Source organism: Eriocheir sinensis, chromosome 28 (assembly GCF_024679095.1).
Source record: "Eriocheir sinensis breed Jianghai 21 chromosome 28, ASM2467909v1, whole genome shotgun sequence".
Classification (NCBI taxonomy): Eukaryota; Metazoa; Arthropoda; class Malacostraca; order Decapoda; family Varunidae; genus Eriocheir; species Eriocheir sinensis.
In genome coordinates, this window is record NC_066536.1 from 17,283,187 (window position 1) to 17,303,367 (window position 20,181).

The following is a 20,181-nucleotide window of genomic DNA, read 5'->3' on the forward strand; positions in this document are numbered from 1 at the left end:
TCGGTCAAAGTACCACCAGGATTATTAAACTACCCCTAGAAATGTCCAAAAGCTTTACTCTAAAAATTATTCATATCTGATAGCCACAGAAGAACTTGCAGGAAAGCGGACACGTAGGATGAACAATATAGGACCACCGTTGCCACGAACATCTTTATTTGTCAACGTTTCGACTCATGAACGAGTCGAAACGTTGACAAATAAAGATGACCGTGGCAACGCTGATCCTATTGTTCATCCTATTCATAGTTGTTCTGTAGATCGATCGCTGTGCCATATCCTCCAGGACGTCGGCAACCATGGACTTCCACTCTCTGTTTCTTGTAGCTCTGATGAACTCCCACGTGTCATCTCTCCCCGCACCAACTCCACCAGTCTATCCATGTATTTTATTCTTGGTCTTCCTCTACCTCTTCTTCCTTCCAAATTCTCCAGTCCTTCTCTCCTAATAAACTATCAATCAATCATTACATGTTCTGTACAATGAACCTAATAACCACTCCTTCGAACCCCAGCCCAAGGCCAAAAAGGTGCGGTATTCGGGCGGAGGTTGTTTACAAGTGAGGGCGAGCCGCGCCGAGTGCCGCACACCCACTTGTTCCGCGAAGCCCTCCAACGCCAGGCTCGTCTGCATGTGGCTATTTGGGTCAGTCTTCCTCCGATATTGCTTTTTGTCTCACACGCCTCTGTAATGCTCTCACGTACACGGTAAAGAACAGGCGCGAGGGAGACTTGCTGCAGCCTCAAGGTGGGGCCAGAAAGGAAAATACAGGGTCAGCCTTGGACGTTTCCTTTCCGGTGTTTAGGAAATGTTGCCGTGCTGGTGTGAAGTGCTGCGCCACTGAACAGAGGTGGAGAACGTTGGGAAAGGCCTCTGCCCTGCAGTAGACTAGTCTTGACCTAAAATGATGATGAGGCTGTTTGTTATTAAAAGGATGTGAGAGTGATGCTGAAGTTTTAGACCAATATCCCAAAGACGGTTTTTGGTTAAGATTAGTTTTATTAATGTGCCAATATTTCATTACCGACCTTATGAAACATCACTAGCTCTTCATATATCTTTTCTACAAACGTTCAATAATCATGGAAACGCTTTTTAAATAAAATTCAAGGACTGTTTTTTATAGACAGTTTTCCACCCTGACTGGACTTCCCTTCTATGATTTAGTAATAAGAAGCATAACTTTTATACAGTTTATGTGAACCACACTCCAAAATAACTTAACTTCTAGGCCTTCTTGATGCCCTTGATGGGTATTGAGGTCAAAGGGCCCCCATCTTGTGGATGAAATTCACTGGAAGGTGAGAAGGGGTGGGATGTCTAGCGGACATACATAAGCTTACATAAGTCATACACTGACCAATAATTAGTCAAGAGAGCATGGTCGGGTATTGTTTGAAAGAAAACGACATCTTTACCCTACTTCAGCATAAACAAAATAAATTTGACGGCGCGCTAAGTCAAAAAATGCCTTGTCGACATCCGCGGTTTGAGTCCAAGCACCAGCTGTCAACTATTGTCGACACCTGTGCTTTAAGGGTTAAAAACATAAAAAAAATGTCATCACTATGTAACACATACTGATCCTAAACTTCAGTATTACCTAACTTACCCTTGTTACATTGTAGAAATTGTTCCTCTATGGATGCAGCTAAGATACCCACTACTGAGATGAGGTAGCACTGCTATTGTGGCATTTTAAAGTTCTATGATTGAGTTGTGTGTAGTGCTGTGATAGCCTGGTTGTCTGGCAATGTCACTAGCCACCTGTCCAGGTGTTTTTTAGGGTTGGGTGTGACTCTTGTAAGATCCCTGATGACCTTTAGTTCAGTCTTGGGGAGGAGAGTTCTATTTCTGGAAAAAACTGTTGAGTATGGTAGTTTCACTTTGTGTGTTGCTGTCTCTGTTCTCATGATGTAGCAAAGTTGGCCTCTCTGTGGATGGGTGTTTGTCATCAGCCCCACTCTGGGCACCAGCCCGTTCAGGATCATCAACATGTAGATCACCTGGCAGTGCTCCCGTTTTCTTTGCAGGGAGTAGAGCCTCAGTTTTTTAGCTGCTCCCAGTAGTTCGCACCTCCATGGTGAAGTGGTAAACACACCTCTTTAAGAATCTGCAGGTTTGAATTTAAATCCCAGCCCAGGCAGTCTGCACGTAGCCCACCCGCCTGTTCATTATATTTATGGGATGGTCATGAAATGGGTTGCTGCAGATACCTGGGGAAGGCAAACTGTAGTAACTCACCTGCCCTGTGTCCCTGGGTAATGGGTTATTTCCCACCACGGGCTCAACTGCCAATGTGACAGAGATGAGCACTGAGGCCATGCACATCAACAGCTTATGCCTCCACCTTTACCATTTACCAATAGTCTCATGTCCTACTGACCCTGGATCATGCTGGTGTAGCTCCTTTGTAGGGTTTTAGTTTTGGTTATATCACCTGTAACCAGTTGTAGAGTTGTGGAGTTGGAGCCAGATGTGGAGACTACAGCTGACAACATACTCTAGTCTCAGGAGGTCACTGCCATTTGGTAGCGGTGTTCAGTAATGACATGCGACAGAATTGTTTGATGGCATTGCTGCTATTGAATGTCAGTATGCACATTTTGTCCTTTGTCTGGAAGGTTCTTAGTGTTCACCCAGACATTTTTCTGGTTGCATCCATGATTTGGTTTATGTGACGGTTAGATGACATACCATTGCTCATACACTCATACTCATGGAGCAAGGCTGCCATGTTTAAATCCACTTCCCTGTGTACCCTCAAATTTATCAGTGCCTGAAATCCTTATAACATCTAGCTGGAGCTTCATCCACTCTAAGTTTAACATTACTATATGTGACTGATGATTTTAGATTCTCAAGAACATGCATGTAAGATTTTACTACAAGAAATGACTGTACAGATGAATGGTGAGTCAGGGCTGCAGGGAAGGAGCAATGAATCAACATTTTTACTTTATTTTATTTACTTATTATTATTATTATTTTTTTTTTTTTGGGGGGGGAGGGGGTTGATGCCTATAGCACCAGTAGGCTTTGTTGGGGGGTCTCTTGGATGATCTCAGCACATTAGAGGTGCAGGTAAATTTTATTTATAGTGGCTGCCGTGATGTATGACTCATGATTGTTACTGTTATTATTAGTTTGCCATTTTCCTCTGTTATTGATATTTGTATTGTTGTCAGTTAAAACTCCCTGAAATAGTTGAACACCTTATTTGTCCATGGTCCATGAAGGAATTGTTTAACTTTATTTCACTTCATTCTGATCTGGTGACTTGATATTACTTATTTTGTAATCATTCTTCTGTTCAAAATTTATTAGTTTATTGATTTACAACTAACCTATCAGCCAATGTCAGGTACAATTGTTTTCCTGGTTTTCTATATTCTAAACTAGCAAAGCTATACAAATTACCACATTTGTAGGATATTTGAAACCAACTAGTTACTCAGGTTGTGCTTACATTGCAAGTTATATTTGTTTATTTATTTTATTTTTTGGAACTTGTGCAAGACATAATTTGTTTGCTACCATGCTTTGTTGAATTGAAGTGTGACTTGGTAGTTAAAGCATCATTTAATTGCCAGTAGTGTGTCATGACATAACAAAAAAGTGTGCCTTGAAACTAGAATGTCTAACACAAAGACTCAAAAGTAGCAGTATGAATTCCTAATCATACATGTGAGTGTCTGTTGTTTATTCCGGCATGTCAGTTTCAGATGGCTGTGAGTGCTGCATCTTTCTAGTGGCCCAACCCACAACTTACCAAGATTAGGGTAGGTCAGGCAAGGTTGTATCAAACCATAGGAGTTACCCAACCAAACCTTACCTAACCTAATCTCTGTAAGCCAAGGTGCAGTTCAAATATAGCCTTGGAGCAGGTATTGGATAATAATATTATAGTCTGACACAATATGAAGTCCATCTGGGTGGGGCCCAAACCTCTTCACACTGCTGCCAATGCATCACTCTCTCATATGTCAGCTACACACAATTTGAAATTGTGTATCAAATATTCTGCATACATTAAATAAGCTTTGGCAGCGTTATAGCCAAGGGCCTTCCTGAGCGGGCCCCGCCTAAACAGACTTCACAGCTGAGTCTGACTATAGAAGGATAACTCATTCCTCACCTGGACTTTGGAAATTACTTTATTGGAGATGTGTTAGTATGCCAAGGTATCTTACTCGGAATATCTGTAGTCCTTTTAATTAATCTAGAAATATGCATATTATATTGGTATCACCATGATACATGAAAGTGAAGTTTCATTTAGAAATAGTGAATAGTTCAGTGCAGTTTCAATAATTCAGTTCTGTATCACTTATTTTTTCAATAATTTCATTGGTGAAAACAACTATGGAATGCTAGAATAGTTAGCAGAAGTTTTCCACAGGGATTGCTGCCCTGGAATTAAATATGCTGTGAATATATATATATATTATTTGCATTTAATATTTAAGGAAACAACTGTAGTATAAGGAAAAGTATGGTGGAGTAGTGTGACAAGTTTTGCACACAACATAACACAACAACCATTTTTTTTAGGAGGTTATTTAAATCAAGCGCGGCGAGGATGGGTGATGAGGAATACAGCATTACGCTGTGCCATGGGACCTCCCGGCATGAGGTGACAGTGAAAGGGACCATGGCCTTAGAAGACTTATCCAGAATGGTGAGTCATCATTGCTTTGTATTTTCCATTCATCAACAGTATTTGTTATTGTACAATGAATTATAAGCAGGCTCAAAATTAGTTCAATTTTTTTTATTGTGTATGTACATTAAATCACAGGTTTGCAGTGCAAAGGATCACAAACTTATGAAGCATGCAGAGATAATGACTGAATATTATTAAATGTGAGAGAAAGAGAGCAGGGGGGTGGGGTTCCTATATATGTGTATGGGGGTTATGTGTCTGTGGGGTTTGTCTGCATACTGTGGGGACACATATGAGAGAGAGAGAGAGAGAGAGAGAGAGAGAGAGAGAGAGAGAGAGAGAGAGAGAGAGAGAGAGAGAGAGAGAGAGAGAGAGAGAGAGAGAGAGAGAGAGAAAAACACCATCTACTGTCTTTAAATCTATCCAGTGCCTATTTGAAATTATCAATCACAGTGATAGAACACACAACCAGCTAGATGGGAAAGCCACTCCATAACCAGTTGGACAAAGAGGTGCCCCACTCGCAGAGTGAGTTTGGGAGGCTTTCTGCAGGCGGGTCTTTGCAAAATTATCAATCACATTAACATTACACTGTTTTGTTTTTCTACTACATCCACTGTGCTTATTATGAAGCACTACGTATTTGCCTGTATTTTTTAACCTGAACTATATTCTTCAACCTAAATTTATTCTTTCCTAAATCACACTTCATCAAAACACCTATTTTCTCTGTTTTCTCCTACGAGTAAATGTACATTCTCATTGCCACAAGCTGGTCTTGTACTCTCCCAGGCAAGGGGTCACAGGCAGTGTTCAAGGCTGACAGTGAGCTCTTTCCCAGAGGAATGCTGGCCATGAGAGTCTTGCAAAGAGACAAATACAAAATAAAAGAAAATTAAAAGCAATTCAATTACACAAACACAGGACAGAATGTAAAGGTGTAATGCTGCCTAAGTAAAATAAAAATCCATGAAATAAAAAATAAAAAATAAATGTTGCTTTAAGTTCCAATGTCTCCTGTTGATTCCATATAATGAAGGTGTGCTAACAATGTGTACTGCATGAGGGGGAGTGGGGGAGGTGATCTTCCTCTGAAAAGAAATGGCAGGACTGTTACTAATTATACCAACTGTACATATTTTTCCTTTACCAGATCACACCAATGGTGGCTGTGGTCACCCAGAACAGTACCCTAATTATGATATGGGATGCCAAAGTCATGAAAATCTGAAATGGCCTAAAACTTTTTGCAGTCTAGTAAATGGTGAAATGGCAATGAATTGCTTATTAGGATAGATAAATTGTTCAATTTCTGAATATAAGCCAAAGCAGCTAGGCTATAAATCTCTTAAGCAAATGAAACAAATTATTTTGTAAATAATGTGCAGTTTTCTCATATAGATGATGGGAAAAAAAGTTCTTGTATCTTCAGGATTTGTATGTTGTTATAAAGAATACCAAAATATGAAGGAAGAAACATATTAGGAATCATAATATTTGATTACTCACTTTCAGATAGAGGAACTGACAGATGTGCTTCACACCAGCCAAAAGATCATACACCGGGGAAAGACCTTATCCCGGGGTGAAGCAAGTTTGGCGTCCTATGGAGTGGGTCCGGGCGCCAAGCTAATGGTGTTGGGCAAGAAACATGAACCTGAGGACAGTGCCACCTTCCACGCTGTGCTAAAGGTAAGCTGCTCCTAGCAAAAGGATGCCAAACCATCATTCCTTTGAAAGTATGGAAACAGTTAATCCTTAATTACTCAACCACATTGATGCCTCAACAGATTGAAGAATCATGCATCAAAGTTGAGCGACGTCTTTATGATACAATGCCAGAAGTGGAAGGGATTTCACAGGGATACATGGAGGCCCGGTTGTGTGGGGAAGTACTCACCAGGCACAAGAAGCAGATGCTTGCAGTTAATGAAGACTTCATGCGCCACCTGGAGGAGCTTGATAGCATTTCATTTTCGGTAAGACCAAAAGTTAAAAATAAATATTACATACTACACTTTTCGTGCCTTAACCTAAATTTCTCGGATAATAAAGTGCAAAGGCTTGGAAGAGGGTGTAATGCAGGGTTGGAGTGGACAAGACATGTAAAAAGAGAAGAGAGGAAGAGATTGCAGCATTGATGTTACCCAGAATGTTAATTGTTGAACATCATCTATATGGCATCTTGTAGTTTTAAAAGGTCTGATTAGGACAGGAAAATATCCCTGCCCTGAACACACCCATCCCCTAAGTTTATCTGACAGGTGGGTTAGTCAATGATCCTCTGAGAGGTTCAGAATGTTCCAGGCACTCACATGGAGAGCCTGCCAGAGGTTAACCCTGGGCTTGGCTTGACGAGCTTGTGTCACGTCTGTACCACCCTGGCGGGGCCCCAAAAGAAGGGAATGGGTGTGTTCAGGGCAGGAATATGCATACATCATATAGGACTAAAGCTCTTCTGAGCAGAGACATGAAGTATGTCAGGAGCCTTGCTGAGTGTTGAAGGTTATTTCAATGGTAATGACCTCTGACCTTACCAACCCATGAAGCAGCTCTACTCCAAATCTGGACTCATTGGGCTGAGTATTTTGAGCATTTGCATATATGTGTTGGACCCTCCAAGCTCCCAACAGCTGGGCTACAAATAGTGAATGTTGATCCAATTCACCCAGTGATGAAACCCCACCCTCTCTTGAGGTCAGAGAGACTGGCAACATTGAGGAGTTGAAAGGTACCTGGTGTTTATAACATCAGGGCAGAGCTGCTCAAGGTGTGACCAAGAACAGGGGGGTCTTGACTGCTGTATGGCTATCAAGTACAATTCATCCTGACTGGAAAAAGGGGGTGGTTGTCCCTATCTGGAAAGGGAAAGAGAACTATTAGAACTACAGTAACCATCATGGTATTACACTGCAGGGACTTGAGATGTCAGGGTTCATGCCTAGTAAGTCAACAACTGAAACTGTCAAACTTAATGATAATTTCTCTTTTTTCCCTGCCTCAGGAGACAGATGCTCGTGCTAGGCAACGTCGGAAAACACTAGTGAAGAAAATCCAGCAGTTGATGGAACAGTGTGATAGAGTGCAAGACAACATCAATCAGTTGATGGTGAAGTACACCTAGTAGCAAAGAGGGGTCTTGTGCTATGACCTCTCGCGAGATGCTTAACACACAGCTTGTTTGCCTGAATCTAATAACTAAGTAGAAGGTTGTATGTTATACATTAGAATATTTATGTTATGGAAGTGATCTTGTTAATGATCGTAAAAAGTATGAGTGTGTTATTGGCATTAGAGCATGTTTCTAGCATTGCATTCTGGCAGCTTGATATGAGGAAAGTTAGCTTTGGGCCAGGTTTCTAGTGATGCATGCTAGTAGCTTAATGCAAGCAGTCCCTTAGATATCAAAAATATTTGTGACTTTAAAATGCTTTTGAGATAAATAATTTAAATATAATCTTTGGGGGACAAAATAGTATATTACCAGTTTTATAAAGTGGATACTGCATTTAATAATCTCATTAGCAACTTTGGTAAGGAAAAATACAGTAAGGTTTTGTTTCTTGATGTTTTTTTTCCAAAAGTTTAACCACAGTTTAATAGAAAGTTGTCCCTGGGACTACAACTGTTTGTAATTGACATACAATAGCATTTTTTCTTAACATTTAGCAATTTATTAATAATTAATTACTCAATTACTATGGGGTGCTATTATCTCATTTCCATATCAATAAAAAGTCCAGATTTATAATAAAACTCAAGTATTATTATAAAATAGAGTAAAAGAATATTTGTCTAAATTCCATTAGTGCAGAAAATCCCAAAAGACCAAATTTTTGGAGGAAAAAAAATCATAAAGGCAAGAAGTTATATCATGAAAAATTAAAGAATTTTGATGTGAAGAAAATTATTTATAAGATTCAAACTCTGGATGGCTGGAATTAATAAGTTTTAAAACACAAATACAGCACATACTCACATTCATGTGTTCATAAAGTGGTGCACCGCGTTTCACTCAGGACCAGATAAATGTGTAAAATTTGAATCCATGAAAGTTGGGGTGATGATCCTATGGGAAAAAAGGGCAGTTGATCAAGAGCTTCTCTGAAAACTCACCCAAATACCATTTCCCCAAAAATTTATGGAGTACCTGAAATCCTAACAATAAACATGCTTAGAATGTGGATTGTGTTATTTTTGCATAGACTGTCCTGGGCAGTGACTAAGAAATTCAATATGCAACAGGACCTGGTCAAGAAAGGTCCTTGGAAAAAAATGTGTGTAACACTTTTATGATGATGATGATGAGTTAACTTGGAGCACCATTTAACAAGAGTGGTAATACTTTCTTCCATAAACTTAAGGGACTATTATATAATAATGGCACCAAATAACCAATTAATTTATTTATTAAGAAGCTCTCTGAACACTATAACTTGAAAAATATGGCATTGATGACAGCCTGTTTGCTAATGGGGAAATGATCTGGAAGGAATTTGCATTAGGTATATTCTTTTGGCCATAAGAGATAAAACAGACTCATCTACTGAATGCCACAATTTTTGGTACTGACAAGATATATGAATATATATGTATAATTGATGTCATGTAACTTTGCCCTTAAGGTAAATGATTATATATGTTCAGTTCAGTGTTAAAATATTTACTGGAATGAATGAATTTGTACACGGAATGTAGGAGGAAAGAGGTAACTTTACCAGATATTTGATGTGATGCTTTGAGGTAATCTATATTAGATTTTACTGCACTTTACAGCATATGTGATTGTAGTTTTTTCATCTAACTGTCCCAAAGATCACCTTAGTAATGACCTATAAGGCATAAAAGATAACAATAATAATAATAGTAATAAAAGCAATCTTTATATAATTCAAAAGCCACGTAACCAGTTCCTCTGATAATGTTTTTTTCATGAAAACTATCTTTCATTCAGTTTTGCGTGTTGAAGGAATACGACCTTCGTATTCTTCAAAATAGTAATTTTACATTGTGACCAATTCACTCCCAACCAAATACTAAAACCTCAACCAGATAGTAACCCACCCCACCAAATTAGTAACCCAGCTCCAGTAACTTGAAGTGGCTTGACTTCCAGGAGCTGCCAGCACAAAGACAGTGGACCTAAGCAATAGTAGGGGCCTGCAGGCATTGATTTTCATACATATTCATAAATAAAATCTGACATGAATATTTTACTCCTCTACCTAGATTCCAGGAAGATTGTAAGCTCCATGAACCCATTTCAAAAGTAAAATGACAAGTAAGCAGGTTTATATATTATTTTTTGTCGAAGGAAATGGTTCAAGGGTAAAAACAAAGACATGGAAGTCAAAAACCCACATCTTTACTACAATGACTAAAAATTACTATTATTATTATTATTATTATTATTATTATTATTATTATTATTATTATTATTATTATTATTACCATTATTATTATTATTAAAATTTTCATTAAAAATGTATAAATTAAGCTAGTCTTTCTGTACTGAACAAGCAGCTTCATTCATCTTTAAATGTAATAGTATTTAGCAAAGACTGCATCAAACCACATGATTTACCTTGTAAATATATGAAAATTGTTTTTGCAAAATCTGTTATTACTTTTGATCTAGTCCACATATTCCTCATGCTTAGGTTGGCATAAATTTTCATTCACACCAGTGACTGAATGTTCATAAAACGACAACACTGGTCTGTGAGGGTAACCACCAAATATTTTGAAGTTGTCATAGTTTAAGGTGAATCTTGTAAAGCAAAGTATATCCTGCACATCAAAATACAGTTTATCTCGTTCACTGGACAAAGGTGCTGGTCAGTAATTTTTTTTTTTTTTTCATATTTAATGCAGAATTCTCACAGGGTCGTATTTTTCTAATAAAGTACTAAATGGGAAAAGTTGCTATTTGCTTATCTAAGGATACTTTATTTTACTTGTGAAGATCAACATCATGACAATAAACATGTACACTGGGAACTGACCAATAGCACTGCATGACATTTAATATATTTTAGTGAAGTAGCACATTTCTAACACTAAAAACAATCAAGTTCAAATGTTCAGTATATACTGAGCTTAAAACTGTCCCTATGCTATGAGGATTGAGAATATCTCCACATTTCCCTGCATATCACAGGAGGCGAGCAGTGGGAACATTGCTTCAACATTACATGATCTTGGGTTAGGGAATGGGGCCACAACTGTTTTGTCCAGAGCATTTGTTAGAATGGCCGTATGGCCTTTTTTGACTCCCCATCCTGCCTTTGAGGGGAATGGGCTTTTTGTACTGCCTTATCAAGAGTCCTAATATACACAGTGAATTTAATGTTTCAAAAAAACAGTGTAATACTACAGCTCCTCTCTAATATACTTAAATAATCTAGCTGGCTTGTGAAAGCACAGAAAAGGTGGCACTGGCATTGATAGGTATTACCAACTGTATCAAAAATTTTCCCAGCATTTCACAAAAGAACAACAGATATAAGATGACTTATTTAATTATTTTATTTATTTTTTATTTTTTTTTCAAGATACATATATGCATCTCAAATTAGTCAAGAGATGTTTGAATCTGAAATTCAAGTTTTTCTGTCTTTTCAGTTAATGCAAAGAATCAACTTGTATGAAACTACTGTTTTCACAGAATCACAAGATTATTCTTGTTGAGAACTTCAAATAATTGTGCATCATGCACACTGTGCTGTTAAATGTGTTCATGGATGTTATTACTGACGTGTGACATTATGCTGATATTATTTATAATATTATGACAACTATGTATTGGTGTTATTACTGGTATTATGGTGTGACCTTTTACCATTTTGTGAATGGATAAATGTCCTTTAGATCCAGTAACTTCTATTATCACACTAAACCACTGATGCACATTACCAAAGACATTGTTAACAAGCGTTATGTATAGTACATCCATGTTTTATTTTTATTTTTAAAAGGTCAGAGGTATTTGAGTGATGAGTTCTGAGTCCATTTCCTTACAGCCTTAAGCCATCAGCATGTGGCACCTTCCCATTTCAATATTCCTGTTCAAAACAAAATGCTGAGAACCTCAGGAATTCACCCTCTGTAGTCTCTAAGTCAGGACAAATTTCATACAAACTAGCAACTTTTCTTTAGTTGTTCACAGTAAAGGAGAGACTTTATTTAACATTTTCTGTACATATATTATTGACTTTCTGAAGATCATTAATACTAGTGTGTAGCTTTTAATTTTATTTTTAGCAAGAAATAAAAGTGTTGACTCTTAAACGCCTCTGTGATGATGATCAATGTTCTTGTGGTGGTGATGAAGTATTTACTATTTTTGTGCCAATGGCTAGAACACCATCACCATAGAACCTGGCCAGGTTATACATCCGTCACACTTTAAAGATGCAAGGTACTATTTTTTCCATACTATTAACTTATAATCAAGATAATCTTTCTAATAAAGTACTTTGTGCAAGATTTTGTTTTATTCCCATTGCAATATACTATAGCGAGCAATGAATTCAGCCTAGTATGTGTTTATTTTTTAAGGTGAAAGTAATTTATTCAGTAGGGTGTTGATACAGCACAAGACAGGCATGAGGAGGAAACTGACACTAATCAATTTTATGCTGAATAAAAGGGATATTTCAATAGAGAAGAGAAGACCAAAAAAAGATAAAAAGAAAAGGAAAAAAAGAGGAGAGACAGAGAGAGAGTTTTACCTTGACGGGAGTGGTGCTGGTGTCAAGAGGTCCTGAGGGTTTCCCGGTCTTGTTCATTTTGATGCTGCACCTTGTAGAATCTGCGTTCAGCTGTGAGTAGACGTTCCTCTACCTCTGCTACTCTGTGAACCAATATGCAACAGGGAAGGGTATTAGTGACACAGTTAAGGAGGATTATGGAAGGGATAAAATGAAGGTGCTCCCTGGGCCTCTAGTGAATGTCTGGATCAGTATCTGCTTCATCAAATTCAACAAAAAAATCAAGGAAAAGCTGAGAGGCCTGCTGAAAGTAGCCATGTCCTCCTTACTACCAAGTCTAGCTATGCCTCTAAGGGGGTGTCCCCTTTCCTTACTGACCAGATATGGCAGCCCTACTCTATATAGCTCTCCTTCTCTTAAAAAAATATATACATTTTTATCATACAAGAAAACACATGCACAAAATAATTATAACTTCAAATCAAAATGAGTACAAAAGTTATAATCTGCACTCTCTTCCCGGTATAATGTAACTCACCTGGCTTTGTACTGTGCTACGAGGCTCTCACTCACAGCCAGGCTGGTGCTGGCCTTGTGCAGGGCAAGGGCTGTGTGCTGCTGCTGAGCCTGGGCATCCTCTAATTGCTGATTTAACTCAGATATCCTTTGTCCATACTCTTTTTTCTGCTCCCTTAATTGAGTCTGCAGTCTGTGTGTAGTGTTGAAGAAAAGTTGTTTGTCAAGGCTGTGTTCTAATCACCACTAAACCTGGGCCAGACCTCGACACTGACAGCAAAGACACCTAGAGTCATCCTACTGTAAATCACTCCTCCTCCAAGTTTTTATAGACCTCCTTCTAACACAATGTCTACATAATATTTGGATACTCTATCATGCATTGACACAAACACATCATATGGATTGCAGGCAAGGACATATTCCAGTCATGTGTAACTTCTAGACAAGTTCCCTTTACTTTTATTGCACTTTCAATGAATAGGTTCTCTCTACCTATCCAGTTAATTTTCTTTACTGCTTCAAATTTTATGATTAAGTTCATGCACAGTTTCCTCCCACTTAAAGTAGGCCATTTTTGCCTTGACTAAATTCTCCTAACAACTCAAAATGCTAGGAACTCAGAGACTATTAAATGTACTTTTATCAGATTTTCATCTAGGAATTACACAGCTGTCATATATGTACACATTCCATTTTCATAACATCATGAAGATAGTATATGCATGTGAACATGTGTCTCCAGGCACATTCAAGTAAGCATGTTTATACAAAAGTGAAAGAGATATTAACCTGCTGCAGTTGTCCTGCATGACTGCAGTGTTATGGTAGCACTGCGTCAGAGCTTCTCGGTGAGTATTTTCGGAAGTCTCCAGGCGTCCCTCAACACCTGATGACAGTTCTTCCAGCTCCTCCATCTTTAGCCTTTGAATGAAAAAGAAACAATACCCTAAATCATACACGCTTTCCTGGAGGCAGAGGCACACCAAGCATAATGAAACTACAAATTCTACAATGGCTGTGAAATATATAGACATGTTGCTCTGCCTTTCCAACTTACCGCAATTGTTTCTTTAGAAATTTGTGGTCTTTTATGCTCTCTTTTTGTAATTTCTCCAGCTGGTTGGTGACTTTAGCTAGATTACTCCTTGCTTCCACGCTGTCCAGTTTTGCTCTAGCAGACTCATTCCTTGCTATGCTCAGCCTTTCCTCTAGTTCAGCAATTCTGCCCAACAAATCTTTTCTCTGCTGTTCAACTCTGAAAACATGAATTTTTATCATTCACACAATCACCACCACTCACCATCTGGTCCTTGCAGCTGGAGGGGTGTGTAGGGATGAAACATTGCAGACAGGTTTACTTGTATCTCCGATTGTATGAAGGGTCTGAAGGTAATGAGAATAACTTACAGTAATAGTAGTGGTTTTGGGGAGAGTTTAGTCTAGTCATGGATTTGCCTTATTTGCAGGGGGGGGTGAGGGGGAGTCAGTATAGAAGCAACAGCATTCAGCTATTAAGATAGTTAGGAAGAACATACTCTTTGACACTTTGTAAGCCGAGGGATGACATGCTACTTTTTTCATCTTTAAGTGATGTGACTTGTGTCTCTAGGGAGTTGATGCGCTGGTAGAGGTTCAGAGTCTCGTGGCGGTGTTGTTCCTTCTTCTGGTCTACCTCTTCCTGTAATTGCTCCATTACCTCCATGACCTTCTTCAGTTCTCTCTGTCCTTTGTCACACTCCAGCTTCTTTTCACCTAATGCCTGGCAGAAAACACCAATCTACTATGTGAATTTATACAGTCATCTACTTTTAATGTCATATTTGATTTAGTATATATATTTCATTGTCATGCCCTCTCATATTCAACAAAAAATTCAGAAAAACATGAAGTGACTCACTCACAATTTCAAGTCTCGCTAGTTCTTGCGACATCTTCTTGATGTTGTTATTATAGTCATCCTTCACCTTTGACACCTCGGCCTGAGCTCTTCTTCCAGCTTCCTCTGTCAGGGAAGCTACAGTTCCCTCCAGCCTGTGCACCTCATCTGTACCATATACCAAGATGTAAGGGAAGGGATTCATGAAAGGCCAATCAGTTTTGACTTCTTTCATATCTACTTACCTACCATGTGTCAAAAGGCCTTACTTAAAGCATGCTTTTCACGCAGAAGGGCAGCATCCTTTTCCACAAGAGAATCTTCTGCAATACGCATACTTTCAGCAACCCGACATTGCGCTTCCTTCATCTTCTCCTTCACGGTGAGCAATATCTTGGCCAGTTGGTCCTGAAAAGAATGTTAGAGTAATCCAGAGTTTCTATAAGCATAAATCAAAGTGATGCTGCCTAAGCACTGAACAAGAGCATTAATCCAGTTCATTAAACTCAAGAGTCCTCCTGTCTTAATTTCTAAGGTAGGGGATTCAAAGTGTGCAAAATATTATATGTTGTTCATGGTAAAACATTTTCATCATTTTTTTCCATACTTTCAACACAAGGACATGATACTTATTAAAATATATATTCTTTAACTCTTTCAGATCACAAAGAACCCGAGGTCATATTTGAAATATTTATGAGTTTTGGTAAAATACAAAGGTTTGTAAGTTTAGAAAAAGGTTTTAGCAATACTTGCACTACAAAAAGTACTATAAATTGATGGGTAGTTGCTTAGTAAGTGGTGTGTGGTAAAACGGTGAGTGTTGGAATCTCAGGGAGTGAGAAATTTATTGGATATGGGAACATTAATTGTTTTCCTTGTTTTCCATAATAACAGTTATTCACTAATGTACGTACATATATTGTGTCTCATGACTGGTAACTGTTTTTCTTACAGATACATAACATGCTAAGCAAGGTTCAAAATACTTATAAACAGACCTTCAAGCTCACATCCTCCTAGTGAGCTTGACCACAAAAATAAAGCCCCGATAGTATCCAGAAGACATGAAAGGATTAGTAACCACTGCAAAAAAACTGCATGATGAACAGTAAACTCAAGGACATACCCTATTCCCTTTCAGAGATTGAATCTGTGCCAAGAGAAGCTGAAGATCCTCACTCTGCTCCAAAAACTTCTTGTTGAGAGCATTGAAGGACCTGTTCAGTTCCTGTGTGCTGCTCTCCTTCTCTTCCATCAATGACCTAAGTGCTTGAGCTGCTTGGTGTTCTTGCTCCACCTGGGATGCAAGTGATGCCAGCTGTCACCAAGAAAATCAAAATCAAGATGTCACAGAGATTATTTCAGAACATATTCCTTTAGCCATGCATGATACACAATACTCAAATGACAAATAGCTACAAGCTAGAGTAAAATTGAATATGAATGGCATGAAACAGTCCATGGTCCCTGTCTGTTTGTTTGTAGGTGTTGGCCAAAATTGAAGCAAAGTGACAGAAACAGTGTATGAGTTTTGAATAAGTTCAGGAGAAACAATCTTGGAGTTAATGCTGTGATGCAATGTTTTTTTAGAAGATGCAGGCTGGAGTAAAAGGTGGCAGAGTAAAACAAAATGTGACTTTTGGAAGGAGAGATGTTATGGGAGGTGGAGGAGTATAAATATCTAAGAGAAGTTCTACCTAGGTGTGGGAAGCACAGAGCAGTGCAAGAGATCGATTTAGGGAAAGGAGCGACTTTCTGGAGAATAAGACAAAATAATTTTTACAGTAACAGTGCTTACCTCTTTCTTTAGGTCATTATTCAGTTTTAAAATAACAACTTTTTCTTCCTCTGCTTCAGCTGCTTGTGTCCTCAGTCTCATTGTTTCCTCTTCCAGAGCCTCCACTGCTTTCATATATTCCTCAGATTCCTTCATTAATAAATAAATCAGCACTTTCAGCTTAACTTTGTAGATTACATGCAAATACATTCAGACATCATTATTCAGATCAATTGATTCTATATTGGTGTAGCATTATCATTAGTGATTCAACATAAGAACACATATGTAGCTACACAGGGAGACTGCAAGAGGCTGATTGGCCTACACAAGGCAGCTCCATTTTTTATGCATTTTGAGAAAATATGTAATAGGGTCTAGACCCCTGTGGATATCACATCTATGATGAATTTCTAACTAATAAAAAAAACTGTGGATGTATTATGTCCAGTAGTACACAGTGACACCATAATAGGAAAAAAAAAGAGCTCATTGGCATGTTGGATAAGGAAGATTTTGGATACAAGAGTGCTATATCCTATAAACTTTTCTGTCTTCCCAGACCTTGAGTGCAGAGCAGTAATATTTTCCCATTAGATCAGGTGTTCTTGACTGGTGGGCAATTATACAAAAAGGCATAATAGGGTAACATCAGAGGGGTATAATGTAAGCCTTTTTTTTTTTTTTAAATATTGCAATATATAATATATTTATACATTCAGTAGATGGGAACCTCAGCTAATCACATCATAAATATATATCTGTATGAAAAGCTGTACAACTGTCTAATAGATAGTGAAAGGCCTCTGTTATATTTATGGCATAAGTAACACCCCTATATTATTATGCTAACTACATACTTCAACTGACATAAACCAAGAAGAGATATGTAAAAAGAATTGAATGTATAAACGAGAACTGATGGTGAATAAACCTCCAAGGCTCACTTTGTGCGGTAGGTTGGAGCCCTTGGATGCCAGAAGTGCCTGGTGGAGGCGCTGCACCTCCAGGCCTTGCCTCCGGCTTTCTGCCTGGCTAGCCTCCTTTTCCTGTCAACAAGGGAATAATTTCTGATAAAGCAACACAAATACAAATGAGAGGCTATGGCAAGAGATGCAAAATAAACCAAATTATGTGCAGTGTAACATAAAAGCCATGAATCCCCACCTTGAGAGCAGTTTCCAACTCTTGCTTAAGGAGATGAACCTCTTCAGAAGCATCCTGAAGATTTGCTGCCTTGGCTTGCTGCTGCAGAGACTCAAGCCTTGCCTGAAGCTGTTTCCCAGTTACCTCAGCTCTGTGTTGCTGTGCTGCAACTTCTTCTTGCAAACCATCAATGGTGGCCTGCAGTACGTACAGTACATTTTACTATTAGCCTTAATGATTTTTTTCCTTGATACCCTTTCATGGATCTCAGTAATAAAAATAATAATATTTGAAAAAGGTACTTGTGATTTTTATTATTTGGGAATTCTCAAAGGAAACAGTACTCTAAATAAATAAATAAATAAAAATTTGAGGTATTTTCTAAACCCCACTACATGCTGGATGCACCATTTAGTGTTGCTCAGCATATTATCTATTTGCAAGATCTTGGAAACCTATTCCTGATGTGTAAAATGAGAAAGCTGCATCGGATATTTTTCTTTAGACAAAAGTATATACTTGTATAAGAAGAAGAGTGTCAGCCAACTGACACGCCAAATGAATATCTCGTGTTATTATGCTCATGTCGTAGGGAGTTAGTAGGTATCCAAAGCACTGCTCTTAACACACACCACTCCCTTCATTACTGTAGCTAGTACAGTATTTTGGCATTTACAATACCTAAATCAATCAGACAATCAGTCATTATTCATAACATATTACATTAAAAGGTGCAAACTCAGGATGAACAAAACCTTCATGTATTACCTGCTGCCTGGTCAAGAGGACAGCCTGCTTCTGTACTGTGTCCTCATAATCCTGCAAAAGTGTGTCCCTGGAAGAGAATGCACTACAGAATTTTTTTTTACTATGTGGCAGTAATTTTCTAAATGGGAAAAAGAACATTCCTTTGAAAAGACACATACATAATAATTCAATATTTGCATCTCTGGGGAGCTACATAAGAACAGTAAAATTTATAAAACCTAACTTCCTTAAAAGATGAAGTTTATCAGTCTTCTTATTAGAAAGGTAGCATTTTTTACATATGCTTCTGGGTGAGATAAACCTATTATTATCACTATTAAAGTTGGGAGCATGTGCTATTAGCTGTGTATGGTGGCAGTGCTCATATCCTGAGCATGGGCCCTTGAGCCTGTGGTAAGTGAGAACCCACTCACCCAGGATACAGGGTATGTGACATCCACATTACCACAGTTTAGCTTTCCCAGGTACCCATTTATTAACAATCCTGAAAGAAAGGATGAACAGCTGGGTGTGCTGTGTGCCAACTACCTAGGGTCAGGATTTGAACTCAGGCCAGCAGACTCTTAGCTAGGGTGTTCTTGTAGTAGTCCTTTAGAATGACAGCCAATCAGTCTTTTGCAAAATACTAGAAAGAATAGTTGTTGGTTCACCTTCAATGACTGATTAACTGCTTGCTATCTATCATTTATCCACAGTTGTGACAATTTTCTTAGCTCTGCTTCTTTTATGGCTTCAGGGTTACAGGTACAACATTAGTGTTTATCTTGGCCAGCAATATTTTCCTTCACTTAACCCTAGCCTGGCATCCCTGAGCTGTCCCCTTCCTCTCTCCATCATGGCTATCACACCTGTCAAAGATGCCAGCTGCCCCAGTGCAATACCCAGATGAGCTACTCCCCTAGGAACGACATAACTACAGCATCCAACCCACCACTAACGATTCTTACCTGGATGACCTTTCCCTATGGTTAGGTTAGTGTGCTTAACCAACCTTGGAAACCCGAAGACTATTATTCAGATCACATATTCGTCTGTATATCCTTGAACTTACTTGTCCATGGCTAGATGATGCCTTCTCCCTCTATGTGGCGGGTGTGGGCTGGCAGGGGTGAGCCGCCCCCCTCCCAGCCACTCAACGAGGAGAGGAACGACCACTGACGGCCCCCAGGTGGTTCATCCCCAGGTGTGCCAGGTGTTAATTAGCGTGCCTGCTGCGTGAGATTCTAAACACACAAGTTGGTAGCGCACAAATATAAGGTGCAGGGTGGCAGCCGTCCTCCAGGCACTCAACAGAAGGAACAACCACTGAGGCACTGCACGGCCCCCAGGTGGTTCATCCCCAGGTGTGCCAGGTGTTAAGAGTGCCAGCTGCGTGAGGTTCTAAACACACAAGTTGGAAAAGCACAAATATAAGGTGGGGTGGCAGCCGTCCTCCAGGCACTCAACAGAAGGAACAACCACTGAGGCACTGACGGCCCCCAGGTAGTTCATCCCCAGGTGTTAATTAGCGTGCCTGCTGCGTGAGATTCTAAACACACAAGTTGGAAAAGCACAAATATAAGGTGGGGTGGCAGCCGTCCTCCAGGCACTCAACAGAAGGAACAACCACTGAGGCACTGCACGGCCCCCAGGTAGTTCATCCCCAGGTGTGCCAGGTGTTAAGAGTGCCAGCTGCGTGAGGTTCTAAGCGCACAATTAAGTTGGCAGAGCACG

The 20,181-nt window shown here is 39.1% G+C and overlaps 2 protein-coding genes and 1 long non-coding RNA gene across 7 annotated transcripts; 2 read left to right on the plus strand and 1 right to left on the minus strand.

Moving 5' to 3' along the window:
• Positions 1–486: 486 nt before the first annotated feature.
• Positions 487–8,851, plus strand: LOC127004659 (BAG family molecular chaperone regulator 1-like). Of its 2 annotated transcripts, XM_050872724.1 has the most exons (5): positions 487–646; positions 4,556–4,682; positions 6,183–6,359; positions 6,458–6,646; positions 7,672–8,851. In XM_050872724.1, exons 1-5 carry the CDS (start codon positions 633–635, stop codon positions 7,789–7,791), a joined length of 627 nt encoding a protein of 208 aa, XP_050728681.1. In that variant the 5' UTR covers positions 487–632; the 3' UTR covers positions 7,792–8,851. The 2 variants fall into 2 exon arrangements, with proteins under 2 accessions (XP_050728681.1, XP_050728680.1); XM_050872723.1 differs by lacking the exon at positions 7,672–8,851 and having other exon boundaries at positions 6,458–7,423.
• LOC127004652 (ELKS/Rab6-interacting/CAST family member 1-like) lies at positions 4,761–20,107 on the minus strand. Of its 4 annotated transcripts, XM_050872707.1 has the most exons (18): positions 19,520–20,107; positions 18,469–18,535; positions 17,722–17,898; positions 17,502–17,603; positions 16,576–16,704; positions 15,904–16,095; positions 15,044–15,182; positions 14,800–14,942; positions 14,434–14,657; positions 13,956–14,153; positions 13,688–13,819; positions 12,918–13,088; positions 12,401–12,522; positions 9,386–9,499; positions 8,647–8,736; positions 7,403–7,525; positions 6,177–6,625; positions 4,761–5,758 (listed from the first exon to the last, which is right to left on the minus strand). In XM_050872707.1, the coding sequence occupies exons 1-13, from the start codon at positions 19,525–19,527 to the stop codon at positions 12,423–12,425; spliced, it is 1,782 nt and encodes a 593-aa protein (XP_050728664.1). In that variant the 5' UTR covers positions 19,528–20,107; the 3' UTR covers positions 4,761–5,758; positions 6,177–6,625; positions 7,403–7,525; positions 8,647–8,736; positions 9,386–9,499; positions 12,401–12,422. The 4 variants fall into 4 exon arrangements, with proteins under 4 accessions (XP_050728664.1, XP_050728662.1, XP_050728663.1 ...); XM_050872705.1 differs by lacking the exon at positions 9,386–9,499; XM_050872706.1 differs by having other exon boundaries at positions 4,761–5,529; positions 8,647–9,499.
• On the plus strand, positions 19,819–20,155 carry LOC127004660 (uncharacterized). Its single transcript, XR_007757906.1, has 2 exons — positions 19,819–19,950; positions 20,100–20,155. It is a non-coding gene; the product is annotated as an uncharacterized LOC127004660 (long non-coding RNA).
• Positions 20,156–20,181: the final 26 nt, after the last annotated feature.

Excerpts from the sequence above, each read along its gene's own strand:
- LOC127004659 (XM_050872723.1), top strand. Across the intron at positions 4,683-6,182 it reads TAGAAGACTTATCCAGAATG|ATAGAGGAACTGACAGATGT; the intron begins GTGAGTCATCAT and ends ACTCACTTTCAG. Across the intron at positions 6,360-6,457 it reads CCTTCCACGCTGTGCTAAAG|ATTGAAGAATCATGCATCAA; the intron begins GTAAGCTGCTCC and ends ATGCCTCAACAG.
- LOC127004652 (XM_050872705.1), bottom strand. Across the intron at positions 16,096-16,575 it reads ATAATGACCTAAAGAAAGAG|CTGGCATCACTTGCATCCCA; the intron begins GTAAGCACTGTT and ends TCTTGGTGACAG. Across the intron at positions 12,523-12,917 it reads GTAGCACAGTACAAAGCCAG|AGTAGCAGAGGTAGAGGAAC; the intron begins GTGAGTTACATT and ends ATTGGTTCACAG.